General features: G+C 38.8%; 1 protein-coding gene across 1 annotated transcript; it reads right to left on the bottom strand.

Moving 5' to 3' along the window:
- Positions 1 to 12064: 12064 nt before the first annotated feature.
- Positions 12065 to 25583, bottom strand: mettl1 (methyltransferase 1, tRNA methylguanosine). Its single transcript, XM_033625720.2, has 6 exons — positions 25375 to 25583; positions 24857 to 24984; positions 24566 to 24750; positions 18152 to 18265; positions 15134 to 15235; positions 12065 to 13646 (listed from the first exon to the last, which is right to left on the bottom strand). The coding sequence occupies exons 1-6, from the start codon at positions 25452 to 25454 to the stop codon at positions 13530 to 13532; spliced, it is 726 nt and encodes a 241-aa protein (XP_033481611.1). The 5' UTR covers positions 25455 to 25583; the 3' UTR covers positions 12065 to 13529.
- Between the last annotated feature and the right edge of the window lie 1850 nt (positions 25584 to 27433).

Genomic DNA, 27433 nt, shown 5'->3' with positions numbered 1-27433 from the left:
TGTCTCATCAGAGAATTGTGACTTTTAAACAGGGCCTCTTTTCTTTCCATATGAATTTGGAGATAAGTGAGTGAGGTTTTTCCCAGTAACCAGTGTAAGGAGAAAGAAGGATAGTCCATACTAAACTATTGATATAACGGCTTGAAGAGCTCTTGAAGAGGTGATTGACCAGCATTCAAAGTCCTTCTGTACCCAACTGTATATACCATGAAAGTTTTGTAATGGAATGAAAGATGTAGAAAGAAAGTCATTAACACCGAGATGCCTGTAACTCCATTGGCATATGGGAGGGCAGGGGAATTTGAGATATAACTGGGCATGAATGCATCAGCACTGACTTTGTCCAGTTGATTTCATAACCAGATAGAGAACTGAATGTATCAAATGTGGAAAGCAAATATGATATTGATGAACATGTGTTACCTATGTAAAGAAGGATATCATCAGCATACAATGATATTCAGTAAGCTGTACTGCAAAAAGTAAGAGGATGCACTGATGGATGCTGTCTGATTTTTTCAGCTAATGGTTCTTGGGAGAGGGCGAATAATGGCGGGGGCAGACCTAGCGAGTTCCCCTTGATACTGCAAACTGGGCGGAGCAAGTATTGCCAGTGTTGACCATTGCCGAAGGATTGCATGTAAGGCTTTGATCATGGAGATGAATTGCATGCCTAGCCCAAATTTATCCAAAGTAGCCCAAATATAATCCCATTCTAACCAACTGAATGCTCTCTCGGCATCCAGCAATAAGAACGAGCAGGGAGAGGTCAATACTACCCGCCATGTGAATGATGTGCAGCAGGCGACACACATTATCAGATGCTAGACAAGTTGTAATGAAACTAGTTTGATCATTGTGGATCAGTTTCATTAGGTGTACCTTTAATTGAGTCGTAAGTACTTTAGCACATGTTAACATTCAGAAGGTCGAGATGTCTGTAAAACTGCATTGAGGCAGATCTTTAATTGTTTGGGAAGCACTGTGGTTGTAGCAGTGTGATACATGACATTTTGATTTTTAGCAGCTAGCTGTTGTTATGGGATCCAGTGCAGAATATTTAGATATTTGTTTATTTCTTCTTCTTTTTTTTCCTAGGCCAATCTTATATGTTGGCATTCTGCAAAGGGCAAGCAAAGTGTGCATGATTTTTCTGGCTGGGGGCTGGAGGAAGATTTAACCTCATGAGTATGACCTATACTGCTTGCGTAGACTGAATGTGATAAAAGCCAATATATCTAACCGATAGTAAAAATGTCATGAACTAATTTTGGTCTGATAAATGGAAATGTTGAAAAAAAGTCAGGGGTTCTGGGTTGGTTTAGTGGAGATTTACACAGACCTCGGTGTAACAGTTAAGTAATATCCACAATGGTCATGATTTATCAGCAGTTGTCTGCACGAGTTCTGATCACACGACACAGGAAAAAAAGCCACAAGAACTTATTTAAAGACACAGAGGTCAAACAGGTGCAAAAAAAAGAATATATGATAAAAACATGGAATTGATAATAGCAGCAGTAAGAGGGTGATATAACGAAGTCAGATTAGGCTGCCCTATGATAAAGATGTAAACTAAAGTCGGCAAACATGAACTCAATGAAACAGCTCCAGCTGTATGAAGCCTCTGGGAAAAAGGGTAATATCAGAAGACTGCTTTTAACTGTTGTAGCAATTCCCACATGCCTTGACTCACTATTTACAGTACGTAACCTGATCATGTGAGTCAGATGTCTGTTTCAGACAAAACAAAACAAACCATGATTCTGGGTTAAGAGGGTGAAACACAGACCAAAGATTTGTCAGAAAATGCCTGTGCACGAGACTAGTACACGAGACTTCCTGAGTGAATGGTGCATAGTTATCTTCAAGGCTGAAAGATAAACAATGACCTCTGAAATTTACATGAACACATAAACAACTTTTAAACAAGGTCACCAGTGTCTGGTCAGTCTGGGTGTTGTGCAACACACTGCAAACAAATCAAACAAAAGATTTGGGGTTGTAATGCTGATAAGAAACTTTCTCATATCTGGTTGTTCAGGACTGCACACAAAAATGCATTTCTTTCATATTGTTCCTCTTGGATTGTCTATGAAAGATGCATGTATCTTCATACTTTGTTGTGGTATGGTGGCTCAGATGCTCATCTTCAGTTTCTTGTTCAACAGGCTGGCAATTTAAGACCACACAAGAAGCAGACACAAATTAAACCCTCCCCAAGACCAGACATTTTTTAATTAATCTGGCCATGCCTGAGTATAGGATTAATATTGATTTTGAAAAATATATTAAGAAATCCTTTGAAAGAATGGCTTCATTGTGTTATCGTGCGGTGCGTGGCCCAGTTGTAGATCATGCTATAGAGCGCAGCAGGGATAGCCTGAGAGGTATTTCCCTTTACTTTATTGGCCCAGTGCCCAGAAGGGAGGCGGCTATACTCAAAGATTAGTGTGTTAAAGTTCATGTCTGCAGTCTGCCTGTCTGGGTGGTATCAGGAACGTATCTTTGTACACACACATATACACACATGTGTATATATGTGTATGTGCCCAGAGGTACAGAAGAATGAGTCAGTATGTGTCTAGCGGTTGTGTTAATTGTTTCCCTCACTCAAAAGGCTGATGATGGTGTATTTTTTGTGATGGGATTTGCTCCGAGCCCCCCCAGTTAAGTCAGTGGTTCCCAATTGTTTTAGTCTGATGGATACAGACACACTGATAAATACGACGTAGGCATGGACATTTCCCGTCGCCTCTCTGTCAGCGCTGCTAAATTTGTGCTATATGTATGCTCCTATGTCTATTTTGCAAGTGTTGGCGGTGCTTTTAGTTGTTGGCTTGGAAGTTGGTGGTGTCTGGCTGCAGGTCACTTCTTTTTCTGCTGACTTCTAGCTAGCTAGGTCAAAGATGAAAACATCAGTAAACATCGAGGAAAGATGGAGAAGATGGGCACCAGCTGAGCCAGCATCCTGTTAGCCATTGTACAGGCACTGGATAATAAACTGGACGACCTCTGTCATGCATCAGTTTCCAACAGGATATCAGGAGCTGTAATATCCTTTGATTCACCAAATCTTGGCTAACTCCTGGACAGCACCATTCAACCAGGAGGCTCTGTTTCTATATGCTGGTTCTGATAAAGCAGAGGACTCTGGCAAGAGAAGGAGAGGAGGCGTGTGCTCTGCAGTGAATAAGGACTGGTGTGATGGTGGGAGTGTGAGGTGTTGTCCTGTTCCTGCTATGGGTCACTGCTTTACCCTATGTAGAAGCGGCTGCAGAGCAGAGTTGATGCCTGTGTGAAGTGTAACCATGCTGCCACCTTACTGAGGTCAGGGTGTGTAGACAGATAAATCATTTCACAACCAGAAACCATGGATTACCAGCACCATCTAGAAACATGGACAATTATAAAGCAGCAGCCAACAGTGTAAGAAGATGCGATAAAGGACTAAATCACAGTGTATAAATTAGAGCAGCCAATTGGCTCACATTTCACTAGAGTTGTATAATTCCATGTGACAGTTGAGAGACTGATTAATTGATATGTACTATACACACAGTTCTAAGTTGAAATCATCATGTTCTAAAATATTGTTTTAAATGGGTTAAAAACCTTTATCCATTCGCCTACTTTTGGCTAACTATTCAACTTTTAATTCATTACTTTTAACTAATTATTGTTTATTCAGTATGTTAAGCTTACTTTTATCTAACCATTTAAACCTTATATCTATGCCTTTTAGCTATTTCAGATATTTTAAAATTACTTTTAGATTTAAACAGTTTAGTAATTACTTTTAAGGCAGTGCGGTGGTGTGGTGGTTTGCACTGTCGCCTCACAGCAAGAGGGTTCCTGGTTTGATCCAAGGAGGGAGTTTGCATGTTCTCCCCACTGACACGGGTACTCCAGTTTCCCCCCACAGTCCAAAGACATGCAGGTTAATTGGTGACTCAAAATTGGCCGTAGGTGTGAATGTGAGTGTGAATGGTTGTCTGTCTCTATGTGTCAGCCCTGTGATAGTCTGGCGACCTGTCCAGGGTGTACCCTGCCTCTCGCCCAGTGTCAGCCAGGATAGGCTCCAGGCTCCCACGAGGAGGATAAGCGGTTACAAAAATGGATGGATGGATGGTGGTGCAGTGGTTAGCATTGTCACCTCACAGCAAGAGGGTTCCTGGTTCAAACCTAAGGGTGGGGGGGCCCTTTGTGTGGAGTCTGCATGTACTCCTCATGTCAGTGTGGGTTTTCTCTGGGTATTCCAGCTTCCTCCCACAGTCAAAAGATTTGCAGGCTAGGTTAATTGGTGACTTTAAATTGGCTGCAGGCGTGAATGGTTGTCTGTCTCCATGTGTCAGCCCTGCCATAGTCTGGCGACCTGTCCAGGGTCAGCTGGGGTAGCAGCTATTTTCTTCTATATTATACAATATATTAGTGTAATTAATTGAGCGTTTCCCCAACAACTGTAAGTATTCCCTGAGCTAAGCACCCCGAGGAATCACTACATTACGAAGGCCTACTCCCTCAAAGAGTAACCACAACAGATTGAGCCACTCCCTGTTAGCTGGGATTGGCTCAGATTCTTGTACTGCTCATATTTATACATGTATGTTGTAGAGTTGATGTTGTAGGTTGCTTTTTATTGTGTTTGAAACAAGTTCAAGGTTTAGAATATAATATTCAGGGTTTTTTTGATGTTAAAACATGTTCAGACACAAAGAGTTATCTGTATGGTAATAAGCTGAAGAGATGAGGTGTGCACAGAGTTACTTACAAGATTTGCCAAATGCCCAACAGCTGCTTGTGAGCACACAGGATGTGAGGATGTGGTAATGAAGAATAAAAGTAGAGCGATAAAATTACTGAATAATGATTTTTATAACCATACATGCAGTAATTGATTAAGATGGTGCAGATTTAAAAAACACTTTAATGTCATGAATATAAAATAGGTGTTTAAGGTGTGGTAAGGGACATCTGTTAGATGAAGAGCACATCTGGACACAAGATGTGCTCTGTCATATGAGAAAGACTTTTTCATTCTGTGAATGTCCACCACAGTGACCACATACAAGAGACAGACAGTAAACGGTCTTTGTTCGTGGGATGTGTGTAATAGACCTACTGAATGTAATGAGGGAGTTCACAGAAAATGTAACTGATGATTTTTCACTAGCATCTAACTGTCTGGTTGTGTTCACAAAGAGACATGGGTGAAAACAGACAAACAACCTTTTACAGAAGTTTGATGATATCTGAAACATCACATCACATCTGATGGACAAAAGCAGAGTGGTTTGTGACGTGCTTCTGTATGCTTGTTTACATTTTCCTGATGTAGCTACTTCTGCTAATGCATATAGAACGAATTGACCTTAATACTGTTATAAACCCTGATTACATTCTTCATCTCTGCTGGTTTTTCTTAATCATTCCTCCAACTTAGCTTTGGATTTGTTTCCTCTGAAGCTTGTTTTTACTCAAGGGCCTTAGCTCTTAAAGCGCATTTTCAACAGCAGCAGCATTTCTGTAGATTTGATCAGCAGTATATAAAACACAAGCAGATAGTTCTACATGTTTTTTATTTTGGTCATCTGACGCAAGCTGACTCAAATAATGAAGCAGTAATGATGTCGTGAGCAGCAGGTGTTAAGAGAGATGAAGCAGCTATCCACTTAAATAATTACTGGTCCATCAGAAGCAAAGCTTCCTTTGAAGATGATTGGTTTCTTGACATTTGTCACCTACATGTGATGGTGGGACAAAAATAGGCTTGCAATAAAGATAAGTGTATTGTTTCAGTATTAGGTACAATGTTACAAACATTTACAATGGTTTGAATTGTTTTCTGAGAGGATTGTGTTGGTCATCTGGTAACAAGAATGGTGTTTTCAGAAATGGTGTTTTCGTTTTTAGTTTTGGTGTCAAGATTTGTTTCACTAAATGCAAACTGGAACTTCAACACTTACTCACCCCCAACTCATCAAATACCAACATTAGTGGCCCTACACGTCAGTCTATGACTCTCTATAGCGACCCGTCCAGCATCAGTTTTAGACGCTCAGTAACGGTGTGCCAATATAAACTAGGTTAATGCATTGTGTCTTCTCAAAATAAACTTGGGTTCTCACAGGAAATGCACAGTGTAGTGGATGTATGCAGAGAACTGGATACAGCTCTCTGGGGCCCCGTTCATTCCTATAAAAGTTGTTCAGTGGTGCATGAAGCCAAAAAAGTTCAACTTCCCAAGTATGAAAATACCCAGATCTTCTTGGGCCATAGAGCAAGCGCACTACAGACTTTGATGAGCCGAACAATTACCTTCTGCCAGCCAAGCAACTAGCTTCAATTTTTAGCCCTCTGCCAACTTCAATTGGGATAAACTGTTTCAATCACGTGGCTCTTCTAGACCTTCTGAATCTTATTTAACCAAGTAGATCAAGTCCTGATTTGCTGGGGTTGTGATACTCAGAAAAAAAAAATGTAGCCACTAATTTACAGTTATCTCTTTTACATTGTAAGTCTATGGTAAAAGTCTTTTTGGGCCCAGTGACATCACACGAAGGACCCAGAAGTTGTAAATCCACAGTTTGGTCACTACAAAAATTGGCTTAGAAGCATGGCACACTTCCTAAAGGGTTCTGCATTGAATACATACAGTCTGTTCTCCAAATAAATTTAGAACGAAAGGTAAAAACCCTTTGTTTTTAGGTCTATTTCCTTAGGAATAGGCAACAAAAGCAAAAGGTTGGGTTTACAAAAAACATCATGGTTTGGCTTAGAATAAGTATGTTTGTAATGTCAAGTGAATTACTTCACATGTGGAGTATGTTACACATACCAGAGCACTACGTTGTTATTAAAATAAATGATTGACTTGGTTTCACAGAGAAGACGAACAGCGCGTCTCCCAGGTGAAAGTCAGGAGTTTGTTTGACCCATCCACCTCCCCTGCCACCCTCACAATGAGGACTGTCTTGCTCTTTATGATACCACAGTTGCTTCAAGCATCAAAAAATATGACTTACCACTGCATCTCACTTTGGTGTGTTCAGGGATGGGCAGTATTTCTATTACATTTGAGTATTTTGTAATTTGTATTTGATAAGGCCGATAAAAACCAAATGTAATTTGTAACAAAATACTTTTGAGTGGAGTAATTTTGTATTTTTAACACTCAAAATACTTTCTCCACGAATCAAAAAACAAAAATAATAGGCTACACATTCTTATAATATTGGATGTAACAATATTTTTTACTTTTTTAAAAAAAATATTTTTAAACTTGGGCCATTCAGTGTGCCCTTCAATGACCAAGTGGTCTGTTTTACTGGACTGTGCATAACATGGGAAATTGTATGTTGTTGTGGTTGATGCTTGGGATGAATACGCTACAAATGAATTGCCTCAAGTGGGATCAATAAAGTTGTCTGAATCTAAATCTGAATCAATAAATAATATTTTAGGGTAGCCTACACCAAATTGTGAGAAAACAAGCGCAAATTTGCAATAGCTGCGACCAAATTTGCTACTATCATGCCATTAATGGATGAATCATGGTTGTTCTTTCTGGCATAGTTACTTGTGGTCTCTAATTGCAGCATGTATATTTTGAACATTTTTGGTCAAGGACTTTTTGAGTTATTCACAAAAAGATTTGAATCGGTTAGTATAGCACCACCTATGAATGAATTGTGGGCATTCTTTCTGGTATAGTTACTCACGGTCTCTAGTTGCAGTATGCAAATTTTGAGCGTTTTTGGTCTAGGACTTTTTGAGTTATTCACGAAAAGCTTTGTGGACTGACCAACCAACCGACCAACCAACCGACCAACAGAGTGACCTATAGAGCTGCGGGTTGCTGCTAAAAAGAAAAAGAAAAAAAGTGTTTTCTGTATTTGAAAATACAAAATACATGTATTTTATTTTGATACATTTTCTGGCACTAGTATTTTTATTTTATTTTGATATGTTTATTTAAGGGGTATTTTCTATTTTGTATCAAAATATGTTTTGATGTATTTTTGCCCATCTCTGGGTGTGTTAGGATCTGACGCCAACGGCCACTAACCAAGTGTCAGTATTTATAAGCCGGGAGGCAAACCGGGTTGGAGACTTTGCTTGGGCCTTTTTTCACAAGTGATTCTTATTAGACTGTACCTACCAATTTTTTTCATCTTTGAAGTTTGAGTAATAGCTGGTTAAAGTAGAAAAGTAATTTCAGTCTGCGGGGAGGCAATTTGATAATGGTTTTGGGTCGGAGGAATGGCCAAACTTTTGAAGGACAAGAGTACAGGCCCAACCACAATGGGATATTTTTTTCCTTGGATATGATTTAGGCAGCCATGCAGTATGGGAAAATAGGACAATTGGGAGAAGAAGGAGACAAAGAACATTTTTTCTAAGTGGAGTCGAAGGGCCTGAAATTATTAAGATGGAAACACGGGTCAGTGAAAGTTTCTCATTAGTCCAGACCTGAGAATCCCCAAAGGTGGAAGGATTTGATGCTGCAAGCCTGCAGGGTGGCAGATTGGCTGTCATGTAGCTGCGCAGAATCTCACCACAGTTGTTAATGCTGTGGGAAGAAAAGAGTCAGGGTTTTCTTTGGAAGAACAGCAGCTCAGTTGGGGTTAGGCTGAGCTTGGAGTGGCAGGCAGACATCCAGCTGGACCAGAGATGTCAACCAGGCAACAGAGGTGCACGCCTCAACCTGATTATCAGGAAGGAGAAGAGAGGCAGAGTTGGGTGCCAGTGAACTGATGTAAATTATGTAGTTATGAATGTGGAAAGAAGATCAGGTCAGATACCTTCTTTATGACAAGATCAGTTGGACATGTAGGATGGAAACACACACCCAGAGATCCTCTTGTTGGCCTGTGCTGGAGTCTGTTGATTGACAGTATTAAATGCAATGAACAAGTCTGGGAGAGGGAGGGAAATGTTACAGTTTAAAGGAATAGTTATACTCCACTATTATTTAGAATATAAAAATACTCCAATAATACAATAATATGCTTATGTTATTCTGGTTTTATGAGCATTCTTGTATACAGCGCAATAGAATTATGCATCTTAATAGGGGTTTTTACTGCAGTTTGAGACACATGGCCTCTTTCCTGTTTACGTTCAGCTCTACTCGCCAAGAGATTGCAAGGCTGTGGTAAAGACACATGCCCAAACGAAAAGCCCACATTTATGGTCAGAAGGAGAGACACACCTACTTTTAGACATTATGAAAGACTTGGATATCAGCAGGTTTTTGGATATGCGCAAATATCGTTATGCCGACCTTTTCAAGAAGATGGTGAAAGGAATGAAGGAGGGAGGCTGTGTTTGCATTTAAACACGTCTGCCACAAGTTTAAAACTTTAACAAAAAAAAATCTTGTTTTGATGCAAAGAATCAAAGTGGCACAAGCAGCTCCATCTGTTCCACTTTTCCAGATTTTTACATGATTAACACAACGTTAGGGCACGTTAAAGGGATAGTGCACCCAAAAATGAAAATTCATTCATGACACTCATGACACTCATGTTAAAGTGCACAACATTACAGCTGAAATAAACATGTTTACAGCCTGGTACAAAAATGGTTTTGGTCTCTACAGGTAATATCCCTGTTCATGACAACTGTACAGGGGTGAATTTTTATAAAACGTTTGTAAAAGCGGAGCTGATTTGAGAGACAGACTGTCTGTGAATAGTGTCCTCGGCTTCTCAGCCAGATCAACCTCTAGTTCCTCCACAACTCCAGCCCCTCATTCAAATGTGGTCACTTCTACCTCCAAAAATTCCAAGATGCTTGGGGCCGAAATGCCGAACTCCAATACATGTTACACAGTCTATGGCAAAAAACAGAATATTTTGTGCATGTATTTACATAATTGCTTTCTTGTTGAGCGTTAGGTGAGAGGATTGAAACCACTCTCTTAGACAAGAGTGGTGTCAATCCTCTCATCTAATTTTCAATAAGAAAGCAAATATCTCTCGAACTGTCACACCACATAGCTTATACTGTGTGTACTGACAGGGACGAGTGCAGCTTGAAGCCAAATCATTTGCACTTGGTTTACACTGATGAAACTGACAGAGGAGAGAGGTGAGAATGAAATCAGTGTCTAAAGTTTTAACACATCCTTGTGTGTTACATCTTATAGCAGTGGACAGCTACCTCTGTAAACACACTCGGGGGGGTGGGGTTGACCTTTGACCTACTAAACATTCTGACGTCCAGATCAAACAAATTCTTTGGGTATGAAGGCAACATCCACATTGCTTTATTAGTGTTGCCAAATGCTAATCATTAAGTTTCTCTGTCTTTGGTTCCCCTGCAGAGCATTTAATTAGACTCGTTTGATGACCTTATTGTATTAAAATGTTAAATGATGCACTTTGGCTAATTTAAATGGCTTCGTTGCCACATGGTAATAATAAGTGATAACAGAACAGCGGCTCCTCAGCAACATCACAGATTTGACAGATAAGACTGGTAAACATTTTCACACCATAAATTTTGTAAATACGTCCTGTATTTATCAAAGCATATGTAGGCCTGGACTTAAGGAAATGACTCAGAGCAAATAATTGCCACAAGCTCCACTTTGTTGGAGGTTCTGAAGATCTTCGCCACATATTGTGGCCTTGCTTCAGGAAATCCAAGTAAGTGATCTTGGTGTCAGAATTTTTTTTAATTATTTTTTTAAGAGTGAGAAGCTACTTCTTTCCCCAGTTTTCAGTTAGACCTTTTCTTATTGAATGATTGGTGCTGTCCAGGAAACACTTGTCTCCATATCGTAATGATAAAAATGTTGATTGAGCAATTAGTTCCTGCCCTCATGGCCCATTTAATGAACAGGAAATTCTATTTATCTAAGAATAAATGATTGCCTGTGGATCAGTGACTATGCTTTTCATTGACACAGGTGTCCACAGAGATTGCTTCACCATTAAAAGCTTTAACTATTTCATCATAGTCTGGTGCTGCTCAGTGTCAAGGGTCTGAGCAAATACTGCCGTTTGAGAGTAGGCATGCCCCAGACAGGCTTTAGCCCAAGGATAAATGGTAATGAGTATATTTTACACTTTATACCTCAGAATATTATATAATAATATATATACTTCAGAGATGGGAAAATCGAACAGACTGTAAGCCTACTGCATATTATATAACATATAACAGATGCTGTTTCAAGATCAGCTTTCTCTGAATACTGGAAGCAATCTATACATTCGTATCAGTGTGCAGCACAAGTTGAATATAAAAGAACAACCTGTATGAGTGTTGATTTAGTACGTTTTCTAAAGAGAATTTAGTGTCAAATTGGACCTCGGGATTTGGTGCTCAAGACAGGTCAAGACCAAAACTACGAGGATATCACTTAATTGCCTGTGCAAAGAAAGAGCGCTGAATAAAGACGGTTAAGTTGGTTTCAGCTCCTTAGTGTTTGCATTTGTTTGCTTATAGAAAACAAATTCCCATATGTAAGACTCACCTCTGCAATGACTTTTGATTATTTGATCAGGATTTCTTATGGTACTCTTATACATACACACATATATAAAGCATATGGCAATAAAAGAGGTGAGTGAAGAGGAAACTTAATTTTTCTGTAGGTGGTTTTTATGGGAATGTGGACCTTTCAGATCAATTCAAGGAGTGCCTTTGGTTTGCACAATCCACATTTTATCAGAAGTGTGTCATGCGATTTGGTGCGAGTTGCCGTGTGTTGGAGATATCGGCCAAAGAGATGTCTCCCCTTTTTAAAATGGAGTGGAACTGTAATACCATGCAGAAGGAAGCATGCATCTACTTATGGACGAGCGGCTTGTGCTTGTGAGAGTGCAAGATGTAGACATTAATGGCATCCTCCTCAGCTGAGCTGTAACGTTAGCTAGCTCAGTGGTGCTAGGTGAGCTAGCAGTAGATGCACGCTTCCTTCTGTGTGGTGATATGGTTTGCAGGTGTAGTTCAGTAGAAAGAAAATAGTTCCTACATGAAACCGCTCACAACAAGGTCTGTGGATTATCTTGAGTAACTGGATCATGATTTCTGGAAAGAGAGATTGCTGTTGAGTTTTTCAAATGTATTTTTATTTTCTTTTTTGGCACTTTAAGCACCACAAGCTGAGTGCCATCTAGTTCCATTATATTTAAGAGAAGGCAGACATTGCTACAGCCAATATCTCCAACACTCTGCAATTCACACATAAACAGCCTTGATGGATAAATATCACTACAGATAAGAGGAAACATGTATTTTTGATTTTGGGGTGAACTGTCCCTGTAAAAGTGTGATTATTTTTATTTTCACTTCATGTTTATGAGTCCTACTCATCTCTGCGATCATCTAATGTTTTACAATGTCTGAATGTCTACAGTGTTTCCACCACTGAGGCATGTGCTGTCCTGTTTTTAATCACCATCCCCTGCAGCAGCTAAAGGGTTTCAAACCTGCGCTGTCCCGTTTCCAAACTCCTGACAGACAAGAATACCAACCTGTAATATACAGATAAAATCATAAAATGAGCACAGAAAACCACTGTTACAGACTCCTTTGATTTGGACTTCACAAAGATCCTCAGCAGACATGTCTAGATGATGAAGATAATAGGTTTGTTTTGGATATCATAAATTGCAGGAGCGTCACCAATTGTGGTCAATTTGTGGTTTTAAATAAGTGCATTCTATTTAAATTACATTAATAAGAACTTCTGGTAATCAATCAAACATACAGGTATTAACATGATTGGGTCACAGTCATCTCTTGGACTTGAGCCCTCTGTGCTGCGTTCACTGCTTACAGAACATGCTACAGCATGCAGGTTTATTTTTAAACTGGACAATGACCATTGCAAGCAGGATGTAGACTGTTGGAGAAATTCTCAGTGTAACCCGTTTCTGATTCAGCCACCAATACTGCAAATGAACACCGTGAGGCCAAATAACTTGGAAAATTTTGCCATTTCTAACGGTGTTAAATGGTGGAACCTCTATCAAGGATATGACTGCTGTTACTTTGTGAGAAAATTCCCAAAATTACTGTATCCAAAACACACATATAATTTTTATGTTTTAAATTCACCTGTTCTTGCTCTCATTACTGTTTACAATGTACCAATGGCCACCACAATAAACCAAAACACAACACTGATTTTTTTGTTTTACTAAAAGAATTTATAGCTTCACAAGAAAAAGCACGTAAGCAAAAGAAACTGAAGTGAAATGCAATAATAAAAATTCATGACAAAAAGCAATACAAAACACTTCTAATGGCATCTAATCAGAACAGAGATGTGGATTTGTGGTGTCTTTTGATATCTGAGGAATGAAATACGTTAATTATATGAAAAAACTCAAACACCAATCCTCTATTGGGTAATGCTGTAAATGTTTGTCCACTGGAAAAAAGACATCAGTGTTCATCTGCTGGTGGAACAAGCCACAGCCTCCAGATCCACAGAGCAACATTATCCTCCATGTATAGACGACTGCATAGGACCATTATTTCAGTTCATTACATTGTCCCAACTGTTTTTAGTTTGAATCCTCAATCCTCCGGAAAACTGCAAGAAAGTTCTTCCCTCCGTTTCTCTGCACTTTCTTTCCTTCCTCTGTACAGGTACCCAAACGACTTATGATGATGTCATCAACCTGCCAAAATAAGATGGAACACAATTACATTAAAGGATGCAGTGGCATATAGAGTCACCTAAACTTTTATTTATGACAGTTTATTCACAATTTGTGGGCGGGGCCATTGGGAGAAACACTACTGTGCATATTCAGTGGGCTGCATACCGCTGAAGTAAACTTGGAAACTTTTTTCAGTGTTTGCACCAAGCGAGCAATTCTCATTACACTGAATAGCCGCCATCTTGGGGTCTGGTATCCAGTTCTAATAATCATATCTATGAGTACAACGTGTTTAGTTTTAAGGGTGCTGGTAGGCAGGGTTTGTTACCCCTGTTTCCAGTCTAAGTTAACCAGCAGCTCCATAATAAGCATACAGTGGGAGTGGTATTGTTCTTCTCATCTAGTCAAGTCTGGCCCACACTTAAAGTTTTTTAAAATATTAAACAGATGATGAAAATGTGAGGGACCCCACACATAAAGGCATCTAATGATGAATTTAACAGTTTTGTTCCTACAGTGTGTGGAGAGCAACAATTTGGCCAAAACAGCACGACACACACTCACAGATTCCATTCATGAGTAACCAAGTCCAAACTCTCAAAAGCAGAAATCTCACAAATCTTGCGCGATCAAACGTGACTTTAGAATAAGCAAACATGGCGGACGATAGGCAGGAAGTACTAGCTGCTAGTTTTTGCACTACGGTTTACAGAAAATTCACAAATAAAAAAGACATAGACGTGGATGGAGTCATGGAGATGGTGTGAACATGGATTGTACAAGTCACAGCGTGAGTCAATTCTGAGTTGAATCCAATTCGATATTGCATTAAAACCCTCTGAGATCTGTGGGAGCCCTACAACAGGATATTAGATCGTAAATATTCAAAATGTAATATAACTTCCGAGCAGATCAGGGATGTAAAAAAACACCAACATATTTGAAGCTACAGGAATATCTGCAAAGATGATCATCAGAGCCTTCAAAAAATTGGGGCTTTGCTGACGACTGTTGGGAGGGTAGATTTGGGCCCTAAATAGTCTTGTTTCTTGTGAAGTGTGTACCCGATATAACTCTTGGCAACAAAGCAAATCAACACATTTCCCAGAATGTAAAACTTTTCCTTAAAAAGACTACTTGTGTCTTATGTAACACAACAAAAGTTGCTAATTTAGGTCATTTATCTGGTGTTAACAATGGGGCTAACCATTTTGGAATAAAGCATAAACATTCCCAAGTCCGACATATGTGAGGTTTTTCTGCTTTTCCATTTTCTGATATTGTGTGAATGAAACATTATCTCAGCTAATCAGCTGATGGCTGTACCTTTGCTTCATATTTAGTATACAGGCATCAGAGAAATATTAATTTTCTTATCTAAGAAAGTGTCAAAATTGTTAATACCACATTCTCAGAGACTTTCAGATTTTTCATGTTTGATTTCTTTCCCTTCAATAAGCAGTTGACAGGCAAACACAGGGATGAAAAGCTCCACATTAACATACCAGTTCTTCATCAGAGACACGTGTAAACAGTGGATGTTCACTGAAGTGCTTCACCATCCAGACATGCACTTCCTCCACATCTGTGATGGTATACACCAAACCCTGACATACCCAGACAAACACAGGGAGATTATTAACACAGCTCTGGGAAAAACACGTCAACCAAGCTTCACTGGGGGCTAAACATGCATTCATTCATTGCTCACAAAATAAACCTATGGCATTTATCAAAACATTAATTACACAACTGAATACTTCTCTTCTAATCTTTCCTTTGAAACCGACATTTCAGCATCGCAGTTAAGTGGTTTCATCACCTCTGGAGAGCAATGGTCCTCGGAAAAAAACGATAAAAATAACCTACAGACAACACAGAGGTTAATCACCTGTGTCACTGTAGTTTACTTTGGAGGCTGGACAGATAACATTACTAGAACAAGGATTTCTTAGAAAACTCCGCAATGGCACAGATTTCCACACGACTGCACATCGACATTTGGGGTTTTTCCAGAGAGGGCGGGATGAGGATAACAGACGTGCACAGATCCACGTTATTCACACCTGTGTACTGTGTCAAGACAGGTGTGGTCTGCTTCAAAAGATATTCACTGATAAACAACAGACTTAACTTTTCATGGAGGTTAATTTTGGTGCTAAACTGCATCTATAAATGTGGCTGTCATGATTTTCTTGACAGCCCCCTCTCCCACCAGCGCTGTTATGGCTGCGTGCCAAAGCTGAAGGCCCTTGCAGAGCTTACACAAACACTCACACACACACACACACACACACACGCACACACACACACAAATGCATCAGTGCACACATGCGGACACACACACACACACAAGGAAAAACGATAAAGCCAAATTTAGACACAAGCTGTCCATTGTTCCCAACCACCCCCATCAGCGCCCGTGTCTTATTTGAGTGTCCCACTGTTGCTCTGACAGCTCTGACAGGAAAGAGGGTGCGTGCAGACGTCAACCAGCTGCAGGCCACACCGGTTGCTGAATTTTATTTCAGTGAACTCATGGATTTCTGCACACTGCAATCAACTGATAAAATGATGAGGAATGGAAATTTGTTGTTGAACTATTAGTTGGTTTTCAGTTCTATTAAGTCTGTGAATGAAATCTTTTTCCCCTTCATTGTGTTAGCAAAAGTCTTTGTTGCAGATATTCAAACCTTTATTAATAATAACCTAAACTATGGTCTTCACACATATGGCTGGTTATACTTTATGTATAAAGCCCAAAACCAACAATAAATTGGCACGACAACAAGTATCATCTGTGCCATAGAGCCCCAAATAAATAAAAACACATCAATGAGCTCTTGCCGTAACACCGGTTGACATGCAGTGTTAATTTTGACAAGTATTTTAAATTTAGTTAAATTGTTGGTTTAAAGTCACATTTTAGACTTTTTTTTTGTTTTGTTTTGTTGAGTCAGTGGAACTCCGTTTTTATATTAGTCATAATTTTCTTAGACAGTTTCATGACACTGTATTTGTTGAAGGATATTTCTCCTGACTAAACACATATCTTGAACTATGTGTTTAGTCATCTAGGCAGAGAGCGTGCTCCTGACTCACTGTACCTCTGTAATATCATGTAAAATGAATGCCCAAAGGTATGTATATCACTACTACTTTATATTACTGATATTATTGAGGTCTTCTGCTAAATTCAGCATCATGTTGCACTCAGTAGAACTCTGACTCAATAAAGCAGCGGTTATAAAAATGTGTGAACTGTGTTGTTAAGGCAGACGAGTGGCGCATTATCTGGGAAATGTCATGTTTATTCACTTTACATGGAGCTAAAATTAATACTGAATTATGGTAAATGTTCGGTGAACGTGTAAGTGTCTGTTTATGAAATTCATAAATCATCTAGGAGAAGTAACATTACATGTTTACCGTTAGCTAGCTTGGCTTAGTTAAATGTAACAACATGCTAACGGAGCAAGGCTAACTGCTACTGCGATTAGTTAAAAAGAAAAACAACCAATGCTTTGTGATGATTTAACTCAGGTTGTCAAGAGCCAACTATTTAGTCCCATCTTTATTCTTCACCCCATAATGATTATAATGATAATTTGCTGTAATTTTTGTTGTCTTTTTTTTCATTTACGTTACAATTTAGTCATAAAATAAAAGGCTGCTACCACAAAATTTCTGTCAAAATTAACACTGGTGACATATTCCTTTGTTACCATGAACATGGGCACTGTAGTTTAAGTGAGTTGATCCTACATGCACCGTTCGGCTGTCGTAAATACGAGAACACAAAATGTATATTAGTTCGCTGCTGAAAATAGTCCCCAACAAATGCACTATTTACTACTGTTTGAGTAATGCCTTCTGAAAACTTCAGTGCCCAGTTGTTTTTAGGAAATCATTTAACCATTTAAAGTGGCACTACAGGAGTGCCTTAGTACCCAAGATGTTACAGTGCATTACATTAACACAACATGCAGATTCAATGCCAGCCTTCGGACCTTTGTTGCATGTCATACCCCTCTCTCTCCCCCTGTTTCAAGTCTACTCTATCATCTGTCAAATGAGGGTGAAAAAAGACACTGCATTCTGGTAACCTGTTTTTAATCACATCCATCTTCAGTGGGAGTGAATGGTGGACTTGAATTGATCATTTAAATGGCATGTTTCAACTCAGTTTTGGGATTAATTGTGTTGTAATTATGTTGTCTTTTGTGCATCTTCAATTTTAAAACTATTCTGAGCATAAACACTTAATTGCAAACACCTGATTAAACATTCAACATAAAAACAACATGAAACATTTCAGAAATGTAATTTCTCAGAGCTCGTAATGAAATTTCTTGGTTTGTCCAACCAAGTCTAAAACCCAAAGTTATTACGTTTACAGTGTTCTATCCAATGTGAGAAGCACCAGTGAATGTTGTAGATGTAATCTGTACTTGATAAATGACTTAAACAATTATCAAAACAGTTGCAGCACTAGCTGAAACAAGTCTTATTTATGTACATACCCCAACTCTCAGCGTGTAGGCGTACTCTGCCAACAACGTGGGACTAATAATCCTCCACTTGTGCTTGGTCTTCTTAAAGTGAGGGTCAGGGAAAAGAAAGAACATCTTACTGAGCTGAAAGACACAGAAAAGGGTCGTAATCAGTACTGTAAGCACAGAACAAAAGAAAATAAACACTTCTTTTAAACTCTGTCATTCCCACACGAGATCGAAATAAAACTTTATATTTTTACCACAGTATGGTCCTGAAATTTACAATTGTCATCACTTACATGTGCCCCCTGTCATATTGTGTGGTTGGTTTTTAAACACCGCTGATTGCAAAACTGGAATTTCCCTTCTTGAATTTTTTCCCCCATAAAGTTCCCCATCTCTCTGTTTTTGACAAGTGAAGGCTCCATTGATATCACTCTGGCTGATACATTAAAAACCATTCCAGTAACTTTTTATTAGTTAAAATAAATAATGTCAGGTATAGACAGAAAGATGTGGGGATAATCACCAGGGACTGCTGCAGCCTCAGGGGCCGCTTCAGTGCTGATGGAAGGTGGAAAAACCTTAACTCATTTTTGGTTACAAAACATAGTAACAAGAAGGAAAAAAAGCATTTCAGGTCTTTGGAATATGCTGTTTCAACACTTGAAACACATCATGCATGTGAGAAGGACTGGGACTAGATTTTGAGCACAAGTCTGGGTGGTCGTCTTTTATTTCTCTGAAAGCAATGTTCAAATCACGAGGAAGGAACACAGTTGATGCTAAAGCGAGTTGCAGCTAGAAACATGTTCATCTCTTGTAAATTAACGTGAGTCAAGAGATGCTATTTATGAATGAGATGAAGGGAGTGCAACTGTAAGCAAAATAAAGCGCCTTAATGCAAAGTCAAGACAGACTTCTCTTCCAAAACCAGGCCGAATTCCTCTGAAACATTTCCAATCTCAACTTGGCCTGGACTCAGACTGTAGAAATAACAGTCATATTATATTAAATTACCTGAAATAGCATATTAAAATAATTTAAAAAATGAAATCAATGTTTTTACATGTAAAAACATACAGTATCTGTACTCCAGAAATGTGTCACTGCAATTATTTCCCTGTGTTCATTTCTGAGTTTATACTCCCTGGAGTCATTTGAGGTGAGGTTTTTTATCCAGGGTACCTAAATTAACCCTGGTACACTAAGCCCCACTGTATAATCTAATGCGAGTTTCAACAAGTCATAGATTACTGCAGCTAATTGGAACGGATAAATGGCGTCTTGCACTGCTCTATACTCAGCTGATGCGATGCCTTGCGTGTCAGTCAATGACCCCATTGTTGTGAAATCCTGGATTTAATGAGCAATCCGTATAAATTAATTCAGTCCATATGTTGAACATGAGGAAAGTAATTATTTGTGGTCAGAAACATGCGTATTCTTATTACTTTGGCAGCGCCGGAACAGACTGTCAGCTTTAATTTAAGGTTATTGCAGGCCACGTCCCTGTTATAGAACCGCAGGCCTTTTGTGTACGAGCTCCAACTCACTTCCAATGAACATCATATGTGTTATTTCTACATATAGTTAGCACATAAAGCATCGGTCCATCAAGTTTACAATAAAAGTTTCTCAGTTGTATCTAGCCATGCAGATATACTTTACAGAGATGTCCCCTTTTTACAATGTACCAAGCTCAAATATTCTGTAACAATACCACTTGTAATTTCCACAACTGTCATTCCTTGTACATAAACTAGTCGACCTATCAACGTGTTGCTGCTTTATGCACTGAGTTCTAACATTCAGGAGGAAAGAGTATGATTTTACAAGAGCAACAAATTTAAAACTTCCTGCTTCAAGATCACACATTACTTTCTTCCCCAGAGGTCAGCCTCAGCACCCGTCATATTTGTTAGTGGTAACACAGAGAAGGTGTGCAGATGGGCAAGTGGTGCTACAACTGGGAATGGAAATCATGTTGCATTCTGGGGCTGCGCTGCCATTTTTGGAGGATATGCATCCGTAACTGTGGTAGCTTTCAGTATTTGTCACCAGTCATTTGGGTTGGGTACCAAAACCTGGTGCCAATATGGCTCTGGTGCCTACTGCACCAAATTATGACTCGCATTTCAGTGCCTCATTTCAGTGCCAGATTGTGTATGTGGCTAGTGTGCAGCCAAGAGAGATCAAAAGAGAGTGTGTGTGTGTGTTGGTGACGGTGACAGTGAGGCTGCAGAGAGTATGAAGTTAAACACAGCAGTGCAGTGCGTGAACAGTTTAGGCTGTTTGTCACTGAATAACTGCTACAACACCTCAAGACCCAAACCAAGCTCCTGAGTTTTACCTAGCATCTGCTGATTAAAGTGAAGGAGGTTGGCCCTGGATTTAGTGAAGTTAGCCTCACACTGGAAACTCACCAATCCTCCTTAAGGTGGACTGTTAAGGAGGACCAGCTATTGTGATTGTAGTGACAATATCAGCCGATTCTAAAAAGATAATGGATATATGTCTGGCTGCTGAGTCTCTCCTGAGTTAGTGAGACAATTACTGATCCAAACTCAAAAGTTATTATGCTGTTATTAGTACTTCATGTTATTTATTATTAGATTATTGTAGTTGGGTTGTATTGATTATGCAAGTGTGTTATGTGAATTTGTTGATAGTGTTTTGTATGAATTCACTGAACGGCTTATGTATTCAATTTCAAGTTCAAATATGTCTCTGCAATAAAAAAGCAGTTTTTTCATGTTGTTGACCATCGTTTTGTGCTTTATTTTGAAAAAAGTATTGGTTCAGGCATCGTTTAGGCACCTGTACTGTTTTAACAGTATCGTTTTGGCACCAGTATTGGCAAAAACCCAAATGATATCCAACTCTACCAGTCATGTCATCTGCCCATCGTTCATTATCATAAATGTATAAGCAAAAGACAAAAGCGCATATAGAAAGAAGCTCCTGACAGAGGCAAAGGAGCAAAATTTAACAAAATTAAAGTTGGTTAATGATATTAATCCTTACGAGCTTGACAGCTCCCCATCAGTTAACGTTATGGTCACTGACTATCTGGTTTATGGCATGTGAGCCTTCACCCGTCAGCAATAATGAGACTTTAAAGGGGAATTATGCCATTTTCAAAATTCATACATGTTATTCCTCTGATCTAAGGCTGTCCAAAGAAAATTAGTTAACATGGACAACTCTCTCTCAAATCCAAAAACTAGAGTGTTAAAACTCAAATTTGTGATGTCATAGGGTATTAAGTCTGGAGCTGTTTCGTAGACAATGAATAGTAGAAGATGTTATAGATGACACTGAGAGCACCCAGGGGAGTGTTCTCAGTATACGAGTAAATTTTCTGTTTCACAACTGAGATCACTTCAATAAAATAAAGCTCATTTGGGTATAAAAACAGTCCACAGTCGCACATTCATTGTCTTGTTTGAGATTTACTTCTCTGGTTTCTGGCTTTACGAGAGAGTAGCTCATGTTCACAAATATTGATTGAACTTTCCTAGACCATAGAAATAATATATTTAAATTCTTAATTTAGGTGGTGTTTCCCTTTTGATGTTTGGAGGCCCATGTCCAATTTATAAATGGGTACAGTACCCTCAGATCTACAAGCCAAAAGCCAACTACACAACTACCCAGGCAAAGACAAGCTAATGTCATGCTAACTGAGTGTTCATGAACAGTAACCTACCAGTATCTAGCTAAATGAAACACAGAACATTAGCCTATCTTTCTGTCCAGCCTTTTACTACATATACACTACAATCAGTTTTTTGAATCTTATTTACCGAGCAGTGCTTTGTGTTTTTTCAGCAAATATTTTTGACATATAAGGTAAACAGCCAGTGGGTGGCACTCTTACTCTTATCCTTCAAAAATGGCCGACTTGCCGCTGATTAAAGTGCGTTCCCATTTCTTAAAGTGGCTGATAAGAGCCCAGTACTACTGTGCTGCAGCCCATCACCTTTATGTTATAATGTCCTGCCTTTTAACCGGTTACACTCAGCAGGTAACATTTAGTTTAAGTTGTTGCTTATAGAGTCGTGGTTGGGTCATAAACTCTGAACCAAAAAAATCTTGCACACCAAAATTCAATCCATAAATTTAACATCATGAAGGTTTGAGGACTGAAACATTGTGAATAAAGTGAACACAAGTGATCGACAGTGTGCAGGACTTTTTGGCTCAGCTTGGGTTTTGGCACAACTAAGGATGCCGATGCACAGATTTTTTTTTTTTTTTTTTTTTTTTTTTAATTTGAAGCTTCTATTGAAGTTTTCGAATGACGCTTCGCATGGCTTGTCATCATATTATAAGACGTCGTCACCCTAATAATGAAATAAAATTAACAAACAGAATCCTTGGATCATACACGTTTGTCTTTGTGTTGTTCTTTTTTTTTTTTTAAATCAACTTTCTTTAATGAATAAAGGTAATTTATGGGGCTGTTAGACTGGCAAGTTAACACAGGTGCCTGCCTCCCTTTGTGTGGGTTTAAACTGAATGAATAGACGTACAAAAAAAAAGAAGCCTAGAATTCGAACGTCATCGTTCTGAAAGAAGCTTTGAGTTATTCGGTACAGCCGTAGGCACGACTATTAACACCAAAAGAACTCAGAACATGAATAAACACACTAATAAATGCATAGAATCTAAGAGTTTAAGTCATTTCCAGTCAACGGTCTTCAATTTTAAGGTCACACTTCAGGTGTTAGGTTTGATTTTAATCTAAGGTGATCATACAAACTATCCATCATTTACACTGTGGTCAGTTTCCTTGTAGTTTTATTTATAAACTCAGTTACATAGCTGTAACATCAAATCTAGACTGTGTGCTGGTCTGTATTAACGTTCACACCATGACCACTGAGACGTCTGTCTTTCTGATTGGCCGGAAGGTGCAGATTAACTTGTAGTAACCGGACTGTATGACCACATGACGCAGGTGTTCTAAATTAATGAGCCACTATTAAAGTGTAGGTAAAGACATCAACCATGAGGCTTAGCTTAAGAGCTGGGAGCCAGACGCTGGTAGTAAATTATGTTTCTTTACTTAATTGAGGAGATGCGGGTGGAATGGAGACTTTAAATGGTGCTGGGTGAAGGCCAGTTTGAGCTGGACAGCGCATGTGGTTAGCAGGCCAAAGAAAAAGGAGGGAAGCTGTTGGTTTAATGCAGCCGTCTGGTTGCAACAAATAACAAGTTTGTACAACAGCACAAATTGTTAAAATTAGTTTACAAAGCAATATATCCAATGAAAATGTCAAATGTGTCTAAAATCACCTTTTTTCTTTCAATATACAGGATAAAATATTAACCAAAACAACACTATGCACATTAAAAACAGAGCTGAGCGAAGTGAAAGGCACACTAAACTAAAACTGACTGTGAAAAGACTGACAGAGCAAGAACAGATGGTGTTTAATTTGATGCTAAAATGAGACTTTGTCATTTCAACACTAAAACTTGAAACAATTAAGCGCATAACTCACTGAGCTGACAGCTGCTTACGCAATAAAAGACGCTTTATTAAGAGACGTGTTTGTGGTTTTGCTTTCAGCGCAGACTTATGAATATCTCTGAAACCTCTCCTGAGGGGAGAACCTCACCAAACACACACCCCACACCGATAGTAGTCTCACACTCACCGATAATGTCTGATTAACACTGATTACATTGTGGCAGCAGTGGGAACATTTTGGATTACAATATAGAACAAAAAACACCAGTAACAACTTAGGAAAACCTCAAATAGACTTATGTCCCTGATTTTAATGCCACAGTGCATGCTGGGAGGGTTCCCAACACACCTCCTTCACAGTGTAATCACATGATCAGCTCTAAGCCAATCATATGAATGCTGATCATGGTTTTCACTCTCTACTCATTTTGCCTTTATTTCAAAATAAGAGCCCACTGTTACCAAGACAACTGAATCCAGGTCCAACAAATGAATCATCAAACAGCTTTAATGGATGAGAATAAACAGGATTATTTTAGCCTGATAACAGTGTGTTAACCTGAAGATCATAGCCCAGATCTGCCAGGTTTGTGACTCTTATTGTAATATTTTTTAATAAAATTGTAGGAATGTTTGTCAGCCAGAAAAACAATTCTGATTAAAATGTACAGTCACATAATCTTAACATTTTAAATTAATCTTGAATGAGTTCTAATGGTAATGCAAACATGAGGCTAGGAAAACAAATGATATTTTATTTTTTATGTTAGTTATTTAACTGAAACTATATTCCCACACAGCTGGGCTGAAAATAATGCTTCAGAGCGAGGTCATTTTAGGTAGGAAAGAGCAGTGACTTGCTTTATTATGAGGAGGAGGACAAACCTACAACCTCTCCGGGTCAAAACTTCCTCCTTCTTTCATGTCACACAGCAGCAGACACACAGGTGCAAACCTACCTGTCCTTTAAAGAAGAAGTTGGGGAGGTACTTCATCGCGTTGCTGCGGATGCAGGCGATGTTCTGGTATCCTCCTGGTTCTGATTCACGCAGAGACCGGATGCGATCCTGAACATAATCTGACACTTTCACCCGGATCTCCATCCCCAGCATGAGCTTGTCTGGGAAGAGTGGCGATAACTCCACTGGCACACAGACAGACGCACAGAGACATGAGAGAAGGGGACATGAGGTCAGAGCAAAACTATGACCTGTGAAAACTGTATGTAGTCAGATCGGCAACATAGCTACCTAAAAGACCCCCGTATCCACATCCAATGTCCGCAAACTCAACTTGAGGGGTCTCTTTGTCAGAGGGGCCGGCAGTGAAGAAGTGTGGATACAGCGTGGACCAGTCCATCTCCTCAGGACACACTGGACTGTGAGGACAGAGAGTTTTTTAATTGAGCCTTTTTTAGAGAGTAGAAACATGAAAGCAGCTGACAGTGTGTTCTGTGACTTATCCAGAGTAACAGAGACAGTGTTTTTGAAAACAGATTGTACTTACTACTTTTTAAATACAACTTTACACTGTTGTTAGCACCTACTGTACACTGTACTGAGGTGGAGACAGAATGTCTCAAATTCAAAGCTGTTAAAAACTAAACTTCCTGCATGGCAACCTGAGTCAGCAGCTACTTTACTTTCCTGTCAGCTTCACTGTATAAACACACAGTGAGGACTGACACTTATGACGTTTGCAGGTACTGACAGAGAGGTAACGTTACAGTGTGTTGCTCAGTAAACTCAGACACATGTTCATCACTCACTAATCAAACGTGTGGTACGCCATCGGGTTTGAATGGGCTCTCTGTCTGTAGTAACGCTTCTGCGGCATTGACGTCGCCATGTTGGAGGAAAATAAGGACGTTACTGCCGATAATATTCACTTTGTCAGCTAGTTATTAAATAAACACAGTTGACTCCAACAGTCACGCTTGTATCCCACCGGTGAGGAGTCGCGGCGGTTTGACGTCATCACTAGGCGTCTTTTCAGGGTTGCCAGGTTTGTCGTATTTACACACTCGGCGACAGTAGCTGACAGTGGGAATTTGAGTAGCTTGGCAAGTTAAAACTATACATGTGAACCACAAGCCCAAAGTATTACTTTTGTCCGCCATTTGAATTTTACTTAAGGTAAACAATCATCAAATGCACCATTTAAAATAGTATAAAAGTACCTAACTTATTGTCTGGGTACAAATAATTCTGTCCTTGCTCTGTTAGCATGTCTATTAAAATGTTAACACTGATAAAGAAAGGTCTGTATCAGGTGGTGCCTTTTAAAATCATTTGTTTTTATATTTTCAATATTATATATTCAATATTTGTGAAGCCTAATAGTAAAGACACCAAGAGATAAATTATTAAATATTTCAGAAGAAAAAAAAGGATTGCAGAAAAGTCTGGTAAATAAATCTAATTTTGAGTGAGGTTTATTTTCTTTTTTTCTGACTCTCTCCAGACCCCAGATTGGAAAGTGCTGTTGTAGGCAGTCAAGGTGGGGCAAATTTTAACTGCTAACCCTCATCCTACCAACAGTAGCCTACTTATATTTTTTGGCATATCTCAAAGGTGCTTTATTTTATCATTTTGCAATGTTCTATGAATCTACAAAGCAAACGTATAGATATTAAATATAACATACTTAAATATTAGTAGAAGAGACTGAAGTCGGTTGAGACATTTGTGTAAGAAATGAAGTAACTTTTCATTACTCTCAGACAACTTTAAAATGATTTGATCCCTGAACAGATACATGTGTCTGCTAACAATTTGTCATGTTCTTTAGAGCCCAGCCCAAACAAAAAAGGCACAGTTTTGTAAAATGTAAAAGGAGTGCATCGTCCCATAATTTTGCCTTGGTTGGTTGGGACACGTTGTTATAAAAAATATTATTCAAATTGGGAAAAAAATACAGTCTAAATTTGAACCCCCTTATACTTACAATGTCTGTTGTTTACACATTTCTTTGAGAAAAAGAAAACATTTGTGAAATTGTTTTATTTTAATAAATTTTGAAACAGGGAATTTGCCTGTCTTCATTTCAGTATTAGCTCAGTGTGGTTACCACAGGCTACATGTAGCCTAGGCTATATCTTTATGTAGACCATTGAGTTTGTTTAGTTTTGCAAAATAAATAAATAAATAAAATAACAAATCAATAACAACAACTGAGATGTTAAAAAATGTTAAATAGTTGAACTCTGTGCATTCAAAATATGCCACAGTAGGTCTTATTTAAGGCTAAGGAAAAAGCCTTTTTGTTGTTTTTTATTGATTTGTAACAAGGTAGAAACTACTAGACATAGTTGCTTTCTAATTTGCTAAAAAGGCACCGTCCCAACTGACTCCACTCTTTACAAAGCCTACTTTTGGTTGAACAGCCACAATATTATTTTGAACTGATGCAGAGTTATGTGTTGTTATTTTTAGTATCTGCTATCATTTACAATTAGCATTATGAGAGATATATTTAACATTTAAGTTGGTCATCCACACTGCTTTTGTTGTACTGAGGCTTCTTGTCTGTGAACCCCATGAGAACAAAGATGTGTGAGTTATTGATAAAATAAAATGTTTCCAATAGAAACTGTAGCCCATCCTCACTAATAGTACAGAGTTCAGGGAATATAGCAAAAATAAAAATAAAATAAAAATAAGCAAAAGGCTCTTTACCTCCTGAAGCCACTCTATCTGCTCTTGTCCTGAAAATGTCAGACATTTCTCCAATGGATCATTTTCAACAGCAGACTTTCAGTGTCCCGGTGATAATTTTCACAGTGTTGTCTATCAAATGGAAATGCTGCAGTTCCCTCTGGGTGTCTT

This window comes from Epinephelus lanceolatus, chromosome 1, assembly GCF_041903045.1.
Source record: "Epinephelus lanceolatus isolate andai-2023 chromosome 1, ASM4190304v1, whole genome shotgun sequence".
NCBI classification, from domain to species: domain Eukaryota; kingdom Metazoa; phylum Chordata; class Actinopteri; order Perciformes; family Serranidae; genus Epinephelus; species Epinephelus lanceolatus.
Note: the sequence above shows the minus strand (reverse complement) of the source record. Positions and strands in the feature narration are given on the sequence as shown.

Coding starts and splice junctions, on each gene's coding strand:
- mettl1 (XM_033625720.2), bottom strand. CDS start 25,454: ATGGCGACGTCAATGCCGCAGAAGCGTTACTACAGACAGAGAGCCCAT. Junction 24,985..25,374: donor GCGTACCACACGTTTGATTA/GTGAGTGATGAA, acceptor CTGTCCTCACAG/TCCAGTGTGTCCTGAGGAGA. Junction 24,751..24,856: donor TGGATACGGGGGTCTTTTAG/GTAGCTATGTTG, acceptor TCTGTGTGCCAG/TGGAGTTATCGCCACTCTTC.